This window comes from Podospora anserina, chromosome 7 (assembly GCF_000226545.1).
Source record: "Podospora anserina S mat+ genomic DNA chromosome 7, supercontig 1".
In the NCBI taxonomy this organism is placed as follows: domain Eukaryota; kingdom Fungi; phylum Ascomycota; class Sordariomycetes; order Sordariales; family Podosporaceae; genus Podospora; species Podospora anserina.
Window position 1 is genome coordinate 345,861 of NW_001914854.1, and position 12,730 is coordinate 358,590.

A 12,730-nucleotide genomic window follows, 5' to 3' on the forward strand; every position below is an offset into this window, starting at 1 on the left:
TCGAGGTTTAATTTTACCGTTCCTTTAGTAAAGGAATATATTGTCTCAATCACAACAGTCTAGATACCAACGATTGCGACTTGAATTGCATACTGCGGAACTGTCTATCTACACCAGCCAGTTCCTCCGTATATATAGACCAGTGGATCACCATGGATCACGGTGCCAAGAATGATCCTGGATCACTCACGTCACCTTAGGACCACTTGGATCACCGCGCTCCTGGCGCTCCCCAGCGCTCCACTTCCTATTGGTTCCCGTAGCGATTGACTGGCACCTCCTGTGCCCCACATCTGTTCATCTGGCCTGTTGGCTTAACTGTGACACTTTACTAGCGATCGCATCGGACTCTACCACACACTTCGGGACAGTCTTAAACTCGACATAAGTAATAGTAAGATCAAGGAGCGCTATATATTAGAAGGCGAACTGTCACAACCTTAACATCGGGAACGGTGGAGCAGTGCAAGGTCACCAGCCAATCAGAACAAGGTCGCGGCGGTCTGGGCGATCATGGGCAATAAGACTGGGAAGTGCAGTGATCACGGAAGTACAACCAATAAGGAACCAGAGAAGGATCATAGCGATCATTATAATCATTGGGGAAGAGCGGAATGATCACCATGATCGGGAAAATCAAGGTCTATATATATGGAGGAACTGGCTGGTGTAGCTAGACAGTTCCGCAGTATGCAATTCACAGTTGTATTCACGGCATCTTGTGTTTACATCGAGACATCTTGTTGTGCACTGTTTAGCTGCACCGAACCAATTGTCAGAAGTTACCTTCAACCCGTATCCCTTTCAGAGGTTCTGTACAGGGGTTCGTCACACGAACTACTAGTATAGAAGGATAATTACGGAAGAATCGAGCCTTTCTATAAAATCCGCTAGTACGTAAAACGATTAGGGCGTTTTCTCGGCACTACTTATAATTTACCCGTCGACTTAAATAACTATCTTATAATTATATTTTATAATATTTTGCTCCTGGACGACATCGTCTATATTAGAGAAAGCCATAATATAAAGCGGCGACTGCTTAAATCTGTAGTTCGCTATTCCCGGCCGTGCCGATATAGGATCCCGCGAAGTAGTCGCATTCTCGTCCTTGAATGCAGCCGAACGCCTCAGCGGAGCATTCGCTCGAGCCATTACACAGTGCTGGGAAGGATTTGTGCTGAAAGGCTGCGAGTATAGGGGTCGACGTATTAAACCCAAATGTAGGTCGCCTTCTGCAAATCCTGCTCAAAAAAGCTTATCATCCTCACTGAGGCACTCCGGCGGCAGCTCCTCCCCGTCTTCCGATCGCCCCAGCAACCCGAGCCGGCACGACGCCTTGGTGAGAACGGACCGCTCAAAATCAATGACCATGACTGGGTCGCTCGGCATATGACTCCATACCAGATTCTCCCGCCGGACGTCGCCGTGTGCCACCCCTAGGGCATGGAGGCTCTGCAGGGATCGGATCACGTTTCTCCGTATCCCGACACTACTTGGTTGCTCCCGAGCTTCGCGTAGATCCCTGCCGGCCCACGAGAGGAGGAGGAAGTAAATGATGTGGACATCGGCCGCGTAGAAATAGCGCCGTCCCAGCTCCCGAAGGTCGATGGTGCCCAGAGAGACGGGGACGTAAAGGCCTTGGATCGGTTGAAGCTGCTCGTATATACGCGCTTCGTGCTCGATAAAGCGTACTGATGACGACGTGGTCCCCTTGGCAGCCAACGTATAGCCGTGGCTGAGTAGTGTGATGCGAAATAGGGCTCCCCGAGCACCGTATCTCCCCAGGGGCATGATACCCTCGTCCAAGGTTGCGCAGAGCTGTTGGCGTAGCCGCTCTAGAAAGACGTGGATAGGTAGCGAGTGTGTCTTTTGGCAACGTAGGGATGGCGATAATGAGGACTTGATGTGTGATGATGACGACGACGACGATGATGATGATGATGATGATGATGACTGGACGTGTGGTGACGACTCGACATAGGGCCGGCGGTGGAGGGCTATGTTGGGACATGCGGGATCGAGAGCCCCCCCTCGGACAAGACCGAGTAAGCACGCATGTGTGCAGAACGGTGGTGTTTGTGGCTGGGAAGAATGTGTGCGGTTCTGTGTCTGCGTGCCACCAGGAGCAGTAGCCGCCGCCGCCGCTGTAGCTCCGGATGACTGCGTAGCGCTACGCTTCCTCTTCGACCCTCTTTGGGCGGCAGGAGGAGAGGGGTGGGAGCCAGGATTGGGGCCGGCATCGTCGTCGTCGGTCGGCGGAGGACCCTGCCCCCGGCCAAGGGATGGCGGCGGCTCATCTGCTTGGGGACTCTTTTCCCTTCTCGGGTGGCGGAACGGGATGGGGGACCGGTCGTACCCGACGTAGGTCCGCGGTTCCCAGCAGCGCCCCGACGAAGGAGGCGTGCGAGGGGCCGGCGTGTTCCCCATCCGGGCCAAGATCTCGTCCCAGTCCTCATTCCAGGTCGAGGCACCCGATATGGCGCGGTCCCGCGCATCTTGACCCTGCGACCCGGGTCCGAGCAGCGCCATCACAGTGAAGGCCAGCAGCTGGCTGACGGCGGTGCAGTAGGGGATGAGTTCGGCTGGCTGGGCCTGGCACTCGTGGGTGGGTTGGGCGACATGGTAGTACAGCGTGGATGGGTCGGCCCAGTCGATCTTGAGGAAGATCATGACCTCGCCTGTGGCAACAAGCCCCATCTCGAGCCCAGCCTGGAGCATGTAATGGTAAGTCTGGGTGGCAGCTGCAGCTGAGAGCCTCCTGGCAAAGTAACGGAAGCGGTCGTCATCGTTGTTCGGGATCTCGACGCAATTCACCACGTCCCGAACCACGTCCAGGTCTTCAATTCCTTCCCGCACATGCTGTGCCGTTAGCTTGTGGGGAGCCTTGTATTCCAGCACGTATGCAAGCGTTCGGTCACCGTTCAAGGACCGGTACACACAGATCTGGTCAGGCCCGATGGAGATCTTATTAGTAGGTGGGACGTGTGGTGGCGGCGGCGGCGTCGATGGTGCGGCGCTTGTGGAAGGAGTTGTATCGCTATTGAGAATGTTCATGTGGTTCTCGAAGAAGATACCATCCCCCACGCCCAAAAGCGGTGGTATTGCGTCTGGGTGCTGTTGGGCATGCGTGAATTGATCGATGATGCATTGCACAGGAAGCTCGACAGCAGTGTGATGAAACCGCTCAAGGTCGCGCTCGCTACCAATTGGGGACCCAGCTGCCAGGCGGCTGCCAATACCCTGGACAAAATCACGCGATTCAAGTAATTGGAGTGTTTCGGGGAAGAAGGCGATAACCTTGCCAAGCGCAGCCCTCTGTTCATCAAGGAAGCCATCCCACTTTGCAAGGCGGCGGGGGCAGTATTTTCCCGCCGGGTCTGTCCAGATTCCCTGGGTCGTGAACCATCGATCGGTCTGGACGCGGAATTTTGTCGACAGGTGGTCGTGGCAGAGCTGAAAGTACTCGATAAGAGTGGTCGGACGCCTTTGCTCCTGCAACTCTACAACTTGTTGTGCTTGTTTATCGGCGCGTTGTTTCTCGGCGATGGTGTTCTGCTCCGCTTCTGCACGGAGACGCTCTGCTTCCTGGAGCTGTTTGACAAGTTCCTCATAGCTTGGATCCATCTTGGTGTTTTCTCGTGCTGTGTGGTGTTTGTGCTGTGTGGTGTTTCTTGTGTTGTGTAGTTGTTTTCTCGTACGTTTGTTGCAACACACGTTATCGATAACGTCTACGCCATTGCCAAAGGCACGGACCCTTCATTGACTGTGCGAGTTATGATTGATTCACACGTCGCTGTCTCACTTCTATTGGCCATGCCATCTTTGCCCCCCCAAAACCAATGGCCTTCGTCTTGGCTGCGAACTGGAATCTCCATATCACTGAGGAAACCTCTAAGAAGTGGTCCGAATCAGTGCTCAAGCTCACGCCACAACCCCCCTCGCCTCCAAGCGGTTCAGCGCAGCGTCTTTGTAAGGAGCAGCGTAAACAATTTCAGCTGATCTACAGCTCCGCTGAGTGCCAGTCTTTGGGGTGATCTGGACGCGGCTCTTAAGCCTCGCTCGGTGCTGGCTGTTATGGAGCCGAGTCCCCCTTCGACGTGCATTCCTGGCCGTTTTGCACCTGCATTAAGTCTCTTGCCTACACCACGCATAACCCCTCAGACACGCGGGTTCAGCACTTCTGCTGTGAGTGCTGCTTCCCATATTCTCGGAAGAAGTCGTCGATGGGCTTTGCCATGGCTTAAGCCTCTACCACATCTGCTGCTCAGGCTATTACCTCGCCTTTACGAGAACTCGTTGTCAGCCTCCTCGATCTGGTTCTTGATCTTGACCAGCAGCTCCGTCTTCCACTTGTCCAATCGGCTCATCTGATCGTAGGCATAGAGCTTATCCGTAAACACCTCCTGGTTGCCCGCCTCCACAGCCTCGATCAAGTCTGACAAGAGCTGGAACTCGCGCTGACCGCCAAACGAGGGGTCCTTTTCCCTGTATCGCTCAATTTTGCGGCAGGCGCTGTCCAGATCCTTGGTAGCCAAGATGCAAATTCCAGCCTTGAAGAAGTACTCCATAACCGAGTACTTCACCTCGGGATTGTTTAATCAGCCTTGCGCGTTGGGGAATGAATGTGACTATTCGAAGTGGAAATAAGGTGGCGGAAGAGAAGTGGTCTAATATTGGTGGTAGCCGGTTTTCTGGACTGTCTGATATGATAAGATCCCTCGCTACTACCCCCTCTCGAGCCGGAAAACGTAAAGGAGTCGATAGGGCTTAAAAGATGACTCTAAAGGCCGACAAACGCAAGTAGATGACCAGCCGGGCGCTCTCCGGAGTAGATGTAAAAACCTTATTAATAACGATCTGTTGTCCGAAACTGAAACCTAGACATTTCATTATAAATTGCGGCTTTCATGATGTCCAGGACTCCACGGCAGAATCGAAAAGATCGGTCTCATACCTGACTCGGTTGTTGGTCAAGTCGGTTGATTTGTTTGCATGTAGTTTGATAAAGAGGATGGATTGACGCAAGAGTTGAGGGAGAGGGAGAAATGAGTTTAACTTAGTTGATCTACCTGTTCTTGCCTGGCTAACTGGGTATGTTAGCACATCTGATCCTGTCTATGGAAAGCAGCGCCTGAACTGGGACGGCAGTCATTAAATAGAAGCGCAATAAAAGCAGGAAGACATCGTCAGGTCTGCAGAAGTCACGATCAATTACCGTTCAGACTTAAAATGCTAAGGCGGCTCGGGCGGTTCATGTTATAGATGTCAAGTAGGTGGGGTTGATCAATCCGATCCAGGTAAAATGCCTCGTCAACTATTTCTCCAGAAAAAGTTGCGAGGAAATTTCGTCACGCCCAAAATACATAGCCCAAACCAAAAATTATCAGGCTGGAAATTACCACACCTCGAGGACTCGTAGAGCCCACAATAAATATCTGGCTGGCGGAACCCAACCTCTTCACATGTATTTTACCCTTACATCTCCCCTCGCACAAGACACACCACAACGCACACTATGGACGGGCCGCTCAAGATGAACGGGGCCTTGCGGGCATTATCACTAAAGGCCTGCCGCGAGAGCGATAATTGGGATCCGGTAACAGAAGGGCACACCTTCTCATACCAAGCAAAGGGTACCAAGGCACACGAAGACCTCGTCCTTCAATTCCTCGAGGATTATGTATGTATATACTGGATGTTACGAAATACTCTGGCTAACATATTCATTAAGCATGATGACATCCAGCACTGGGAGGCTGGCTGTGAGATCGTCAGGCGAGGACCGTTTATGTTAAAAGAAGGAGGTAGGACAAAAGCAAGCGGCATGATCATCCCTCTCTTGGAGGACGACAGCGAGCTTGGCGCAGCTGAGAAAACTCTTGTCAAACTCATCAAGCTCCCGCCGTCTAAATTCGAAAGCGATGTTTCTTTCGGGTGGCAAGGGTGTGTCTTTTTGTCCGGTCAAGATAATAGAATCAAGGTAGAGAAAGGTAGTATAAAGTTTATCCTGTTGCACGCTGTGCCCAAGAAGTAGGATACTATGGAAAGCACCAACACTGGGGAAGGGCAGGCTGTGGGGGATATGGGCAAGTTGTAGACGGTGGGGAAGGGGTTAGGGACCTATGAAGAAGTTCACACAGGATACAGGGTTTCCAGAAGAATTAAAATCAGTCCCAGGCAGATTGAGTACCTCGTCGGAGAACCACTGATGGCCATGATTATCAAGATCAACCTCCATAGACCCAGCCGCGCCCATCGACAAACTGAGCTGTCCGGGATATTCGAGCTCGTTTCCGGCCTCCCACAAATCCCTCGCTCTAGCCCCGTCACCTAGTTGCACCTCGCCTAGTCCCTGATAATGGATCCCCAGAAGTGGCCTCATGGCAGTGTTAGGTGGTTGGGTGCCTGTCGTCTGCCGATACCCATCCCCACCCCCTTCCACATACCGTTCCTTTAGTAAAGGAATATATATCAAAAAACAATAAGGGTACTGTGACGAACCCCTATCCAGAACCTCTGAAAGGGATACCGGTTGAAGGCTCTTCTGAACAATCCTGGTTCGGTATAGCTAAACAGTGTATAACAAATGGCTTGTCTCAATCACAACAGTCTAGATACCAACGATTGTTACTTATATTGCATACTGCGGAACTGTCTATCTACACCAGCCAGTTCCTCCGTATATATAGACCAGTGGACCGTGGACCGTTGACTTACAGACGGTCCTCGGTCCACTCCTGATTGGCCGATACTGGACCGTGACACTTGCTCGCAGGCCGCACTTCACGCAGGACAAAGAAAAGACACTATGGGCTTGCAGGCCACATAATAAGCACCGGATTGGCCTGATCAGAGGGCCAGAATTTCCTGCACGCGTGCAACGCACAAAATTTGAAGAAGTAAAAGTCGATGTCTTGTCTAAAATAGAATGTGAGAACCAGATAGCTTATATACATGACCCCTGAACCCCCCGAATCCTCCGAGAGCCCCACTTCCTCACTCATACCCTCAGGCTTGTAGCCGCACCCCCAACCAATATACGGGGTAGTAAGGACACGGGGGATGGGAGAGAAGAGTCGTGTGGTAGGTGGTAGGACGGATGGAATGGCCTCTTTATGTAGCTAGAACTAGAAGAAGAAATGTCGCGCAGTAGGCAGGTAAGGAGTGACGGATCTTTTCATGTCAAAATGGCTACCAGGACCCAGAGTCCCCTAAAACGGAGAGCAATACGCTGGTGAGTCCATTTCTCGGTCCCCGTTTTGGTGGAGGAGTTGTTTGGGGGTCCCAAAAATGAGACCCTCCCAATCCGACCCCATTTTCGTCCCTGTAGGAGAGGGAGGCTCCAAACTTGGACTATCAGGGCGTCGCGTAAAGTTGTCGTTTTTGGAGAATGGCGAGCGTAGTGAGCGTAGGGTGAGCGGTCGTGAGCTCAAGATGAGCAGAAAGTGAGCCGAGGGCGAAGCGAGTCTGATTCTGGGCTAACCATGTTTGGACGAGACACAAGAAGTTTTAGAGACCGACTACCTAGGTAGGTACCTAGGTTGTTTTGGTGTCGAGAACGGTTGGATCTTGGGTGAATGGTGCTTTGTTTTTACCCCATGTGGAGGGCTGGAGAAAGGGCTTGAGTGACTTGCTTGGACCAATGTCTTCGTTGTCCGTGTTTGGAGTGAGCGGTTATTTAGATCTATGTCTTAAGGTGGTGATAGTTCAAGAAGAGAGTTGTGGCGTCTATGTCTATGGTGTGCTCTGCAGCATCGTACGAATTATCGAGAAATATTGATCATCAGTCCAAAACCCTCAAGCTCCCTACAAACGGCCCGACCGACAGCCCCGACTCGGCCGCCCTTCTGACCAACAGCTCCTTCACCATACCCCTCTGCTCCGCAACCCCTATTTCCCCCATCATCAGCAGCGCCTTGAGTGCAACCGTAAGCGGAAAGATGGCAATATGACTCCCTGCCATCCCAGCTCCCTTCTCGAAAAAGATGGGCGCGGTTCTCATGATGTGCTTGCTGTCTTGCGTTATTGACATCCTCAGATCGCTTCGATCGATTCTTGAGACGTCGACCTGCAAGCCAGCAAGAGATTTTCTTACTTGCAGAATAAGAAGGGTGATCTTGATCTTGGTGGACCAGTAGAGACACATCATATGAGCAGTCGAGATATCATCGGCAGAAGGAGGGTCGTGTGATGTTGGATAAGCCAGGTTTACTGGTCGAGGGTATGTTGATGATGAGAGAAAGGCTTTCCACAAAGGAGGCGCGTGGTTGTCGTACCATGATTGCAGCTGGCTGAGGATGTGTTTGCACTTCCTGTTCAGCATCAGCAGCGCTTGTATCCCCACACTACTTGCGATCCTCGCGGGGGTGACATGGAAATGGAAGTGGTTCGGATTCATCTCTAAAGCAACCTCAATCCTTGTCGCGTCCTCCAGACATCCTGGCAGGAGAACAAAGATATCAAGCAGCAGGTCCCAGCCTGTTTTCTTGTGGGAGCCTGTCCAGGGAACAGTGAGCCAGTCTTCTCTTGCGAGGATAGTAGACCGGTGTACGCCCACGGCGGCGATGGTGATGCTCAGGCGACCGTCAGCCAGCATCTGGTGTGCAATGCCCTCTTTGTACATCTCTGGGGATTGTGACTCGAGCAAAGCCAGCTCGCCGAACCGGTGACGACGCCAGGCATCGGCTTGGTTATATGACATGAAGAGCGGCTCCATGAGCCCCTGTGGCTTGACGAGGGTGGTATCAGGACATGACGACGTCGACGCGGGGGCTAAGGGGTCGCTTCCGAAGAAAACTTCATACAAGCTTAGTATGCGAGTCGTGGCTATTGTGGTGTCGTCTGGAATTTGTTTGCTCTGAGCTTGCATGGCGATCGATTTAGCCAGCCCACCGAGGGCTTCGTTGTAGGCTTTCATGCCATTTTGGATAAGATGTTGCGCTTTGAGACGTTGGCCAACCGTACCTAAACAGATGGCGAGAAAGGAGGTCTGGAGAAGGGGGCTGCTCTGGTAGCTTTTGTCAGAATGGACTTTCCGCAGCCAGCTTGTCGTTGATATGGCGTTACCCAAGTCTCGCCGAAGGTGTGAGCTGGGATCGTACATGTCCCAGAAAAGTCCAACGTAGTTGGATTTATAAGCGGAGGAGACCAAGCCGGGCGGGAGAAGAGTTACTGCTCCAATCTTTGCCTCCAAGGGATGATTCTTGGTTCCATTCGCCGATAGGGCTTGCCGAACTAGAGTTGTAGCGACATCCTTCTTGGTGCCAGCTGTTGCAGGGCCGGAGTGGACAAACACAGTCTTGCGCTCGTAGCCATCACATTGGAGTCCTAGACGCCTGCATTGGCCACAGGAAGGGCGCTCGAAATCGCACTGATGACCGGTCAATACCAATGCGTGGCACGTGTGTTGGGGCATGTGAAAAGTCCTACCCCTTTCCTGCGCCGGCGACAGGTGTGGCATGCCTTCGAACGGCCCGGAACCCCAACCATGTTAGCTTCTGTCTTCGGAGAGTGGAAAAATTGAATGCTTTCTTGTTTTGAGTCGGACGGCTGGGCGCAGAATGCTTCGAGAATGGGAAGTACGAGCTGTAATACTAGGTAGTTTTATTTATCAGCTTCGGTCTGGTGAGACGTTCGTAGGAAGCTTACGTCACAATCAAGCCGCTGTTACCCCCATGGGTGTCCGAGGCTGTCCAATGACGATGAACCGAATCCCTCGTAAGTCCCGAAATGGAAGGATTTCGCGCCAATTCTGTTGGTAGTCCTATTAGAGCTGTCCTTTTTTGGCCGCCTGAAGTCCGAGGACTACGAGTCAAGGGCGATAAATACCAGGCAACGCATGTACGCATATCGGCCGTGTAGCAACAGATGAGACTTTGCAGGATCTTGGTGATGGGGACTTCAGGTATGCATCCAGGCTCAAAGGCTTGGAAGCTGCAGCAGGAAGTATTAAAGCAGCATTGCCCTACCCAACAGTTTAGGTGCAAGGTACTATCCTCTCACACTCTTTGGAGGCTACGTTACCATCGAAGACCTTCAGCCGCACGCACATCGCAGCACAAAGCCACCCGTATCAAAAATGTCGACCAAGGAAAAGGTGGCCGACGCGGCTCGCAAAATTTACCATCCCCTTGGTTTCAAGAAATTCTACAACTTTGTTCTATTCTTCATATTCGGTGGCGCTCTCCTGGGATTCACTCTTGCTCGCTTCCAGTACCTCTCTTTTGACCATGGGTTGTGTCCTGAAGGGGGCGGGACTCTTGACTGGTATGGATTGATGTCTACATTAGGTATCCAAAGTGTCTGATGCACTTCTGGCTGAAACATACTTTAGCTATTACTACACACCCGGATCTCTCGACAAAATCGGCATCCAAATCCATCTCAGCGCCATCCTCCCAGCCTCATTCCTAGCCGTCTTCCAGTTCGTCCCCATAATCCGCTACAAGCTACTCCTCTTCCACAGAGTGAGCGGCTACCTCATCGTCCTCCTCTCGGCCATCTCCACAGCCGGCGCCCTCATGCTTGTCCGCAACGCCCAAGGCGGCCCGATGGAAATTCAGCTCGCCATTGGCGTTATATCATTCATGTTCATTGTCAGCATCGGTCTAGCTATATACAACATCAAGCGGCTCCAGATTGAGCAGCACCGCGCTTGGATGCTGCGGGCTTGGTCCTATGCTGGTTCCATCGTTACCATGAGACTGGCCATGATGGCGATTGCGCATGTGTTGAGCACCTATGAGCATCTAGGCAAGGGTTATAGCCATGCCATACCCTGCGTCAAGGTCACGTACTTGATGTTTGGGCAGGTAGAACGGATACTGGAGAAGTACCCTGCTTGCGCGCAGTTCTTTGATGGGTCGGTGCCGGGACAGGCTGTTGCTGTGACGGCTGACGCGAATGGTGACTTGGCAGAGTTGACTGCGTTGTATAACATGATTTTTGGGGCGGCCTTCTGGCTGGCGTTTGCTTTGCATGCAGCTGGGGTGGAGATTTATGTGAGTTCTTCTGTGTCATTATTTCAGTAGACCGAGTTGCTGACTATAGTGTTCAACAGCTACACCTCACACCGGCTGAGGCAGATAGATTACGAAATGTCTCTTATCAGAAACAGCTTGAGGCTGGGATGAAGAAACCAGGGAGGGCTGGGCTGACAGCTGACAAACTGGGTGACGCACCCAGGTGGATTCCAAAGAGCAGAGTCTCTGTCTCTGCTCCGGGAAGTGGTGATGCTGCATCGAATGAGCATTTGGCCAAATAGGTGTCGGGCTAACTGCCAGTTCGAACCTGCCCCGAGTAATTGCCTTACCTATAGAGTTCAGTTTGTTGAATTTATTCCTCATACAGCAATATCATGATACACCTTGTCCCCCATATACTGTGTGATTAAATACTTCTTTTGCTAGGTAGACGAGCTGAATCATGTGGACCGTACCTCCCTTACCACATACCACGCGCAACTCAGGGGTATTTCAGGGGCGAGAGTGGGTCAAGACCTGACTTGGACCGCCAACAAAGATTGCCTGATTGGAGTTCTTCATCCACCCGGATTTTAACCAGGCACTGAGACGGAGTGTCATCTGGCTCCTGGAGTAATGCTTTCAAACGCGATTTGGCTTCAGCATGGCGTTTCCGCTTCGTTCATTCTCATGACGTATTTTGGGCACCACACCGAAGCCTAATGGACGGATATTCGTGTTCTGTTTATTGTTTTGATCTGTAATGAGAAGATAGCTGCCCAAGTCAAGAAAGACAACTGTCATCATCAGTGGACTCTCGTCTCAAAGGCCTCTTCACGGCGGGGTCCTTGTGTAACGACTCATCTGATGATGGATGCCATCCGCCAAGGAATGGCGCAATGCTACACCTGATTGGAAATTGGCAAACAGGCTGCTGGATGATTCGACCAGCTTTGTTTTGAGAGACAGATATCTCGGCAATGATGAGCCTGGCAGGGGGGGGGACAACACCGAGAGTGCCTACATGAGGGATCTTTCAGTCGTGAGAAGGCCACTGGAGAGTGTTCCGGCCAACGTCTCCCTAGATATGCTTATCTCCTGTGCATCGGCGATGGTTGACCTGGTCATGCATGGTTCATGATAGATAAGCTTCCAGGGGAGGAATTCCTAGCGTTATATTGTAATTCAGCTTCCAGAATAATTCTAGCGTGGGTTTGATACTCTTCCAAATCAGTTATGAGCTTGTTCAGGAGAGGCATGAGGAATGTGAGATGCCAGGAATACGGGTTGTCTACGACCCCTATTTTCAAGCTGAACCTGTCGAGAAACCACAGAAGCAGTCTCTGCAGCTGTGATTGCTGGTGGGTGGCACAACATACCAGGTTGCACAAAATTACCTCTTGTGTTCAAAATGTGACGCCGAAGCCGGTTGTCCTCCTTCCGTCTCTGGTCAAAAGCTGATGAGACCATCGCATCACGTGACCCTCGCCTCGCCGACCACGGCCCACATGGCACTGGTGCAAGTGCGCCAAGAACCTTGATGAACAGCAACTGAGAGGAGATGCAGGCGAGAGCTGTCCCCCCTGGGGAATAGGAAATGTCGAGTGGAGAGGCATGAGTGAATCTTATGGGGATGGCTTCATGGAAAATAGCACTCTTATCTCGACTTGGCGCGGCTTCCATGGGGGTTTTGGCTGTCAAAGGGCAAGGCTTGATGCCTCGGGGTCACTAACAGCAGCAACTTTTCCCCGCAACCAAAACTTCGG

General features: G+C 51.9%; 4 protein-coding genes across 4 annotated transcripts, besides 12 other annotated features; 1 reads left to right on the top strand and 3 right to left on the bottom strand.

The window, feature by feature from the left end:
- Positions 1–39: 39 nt before the first annotated feature.
- Positions 40–274: a long terminal repeat (LTR crapaud).
- Positions 275–430: 156 nt separating this feature from the next.
- Positions 431–833: a long terminal repeat (LTR crapaud).
- A 415-nt stretch (positions 834–1,248) lies between these two features.
- On the bottom strand, positions 1,249–3,627 carry PODANS_7_3950 (uncharacterized protein; the record flags this gene model as incomplete). Its single annotated transcript, XM_001907584.1, has 1 exon — positions 1,249–3,627. The coding sequence occupies one exon, from the start codon at positions 3,625–3,627 to the stop codon at positions 1,249–1,251; it is 2,379 nt and encodes a 792-aa protein (XP_001907619.1).
- Positions 1,824–1,841: a sequence feature (primer 7G6B).
- Positions 1,912–1,969: an STS (microsatellite 7G6).
- Positions 2,060–2,077: a sequence feature (primer 7G6A).
- A 220-nt stretch (positions 3,628–3,847) lies between the features above and the next one.
- Positions 3,848–4,271: a repeat region (rgion duplique sur le chromosome 1).
- A 15-nt stretch (positions 4,272–4,286) lies between these two features.
- Positions 4,287–4,571, bottom strand: PODANS_7_3940 (uncharacterized protein; the record flags this gene model as incomplete). The annotated part of the gene is made up of 1 exon (XM_001907585.1): positions 4,287–4,571. One exon carries the CDS (start codon positions 4,569–4,571, stop codon positions 4,287–4,289), a length of 285 nt encoding a protein of 94 aa, XP_001907620.1.
- Positions 4,288–4,585: a repeat region (rgion triplique avec 2 copies sur le chromosome 3).
- A 195-nt stretch (positions 4,586–4,780) lies between these two features.
- Positions 4,781–4,875: a repeat region (rgion duplique sur le chromosome 1).
- A 1,384-nt stretch (positions 4,876–6,259) lies between these two features.
- Positions 6,260–6,401: a repeat region (rgion duplique sur le chromosome 1).
- Positions 6,402–6,494: 93 nt separating this feature from the next.
- Positions 6,495–6,733: a long terminal repeat (LTR crapaud).
- A 34-nt stretch (positions 6,734–6,767) lies between these two features.
- Positions 6,768–7,038: a long terminal repeat (LTR grenouille).
- A 25-nt stretch (positions 7,039–7,063) lies between these two features.
- Positions 7,064–7,526: a long terminal repeat (bufo).
- A 260-nt stretch (positions 7,527–7,786) lies between these two features.
- PODANS_7_3930 (uncharacterized protein) lies at positions 7,787–9,463 on the bottom strand (the record flags this gene model as incomplete). Its single annotated transcript, XM_001907586.1, has 1 exon — positions 7,787–9,463. One exon carries the CDS (start codon positions 9,461–9,463, stop codon positions 7,787–7,789), a length of 1,677 nt encoding a protein of 558 aa, XP_001907621.1.
- A 618-nt stretch (positions 9,464–10,081) lies between these two features.
- On the top strand, positions 10,082–11,266 carry PODANS_7_3920 (uncharacterized protein; the record flags this gene model as incomplete). The annotated part of the gene is made up of 3 exons (XM_001907587.1): positions 10,082–10,281; positions 10,337–11,017; positions 11,053–11,266. The coding sequence occupies 3 exons, from the start codon at positions 10,082–10,084 to the stop codon at positions 11,264–11,266; spliced, it is 1,095 nt and encodes a 364-aa protein (XP_001907622.1).
- Between the last annotated feature and the right edge of the window lie 1,464 nt (positions 11,267–12,730).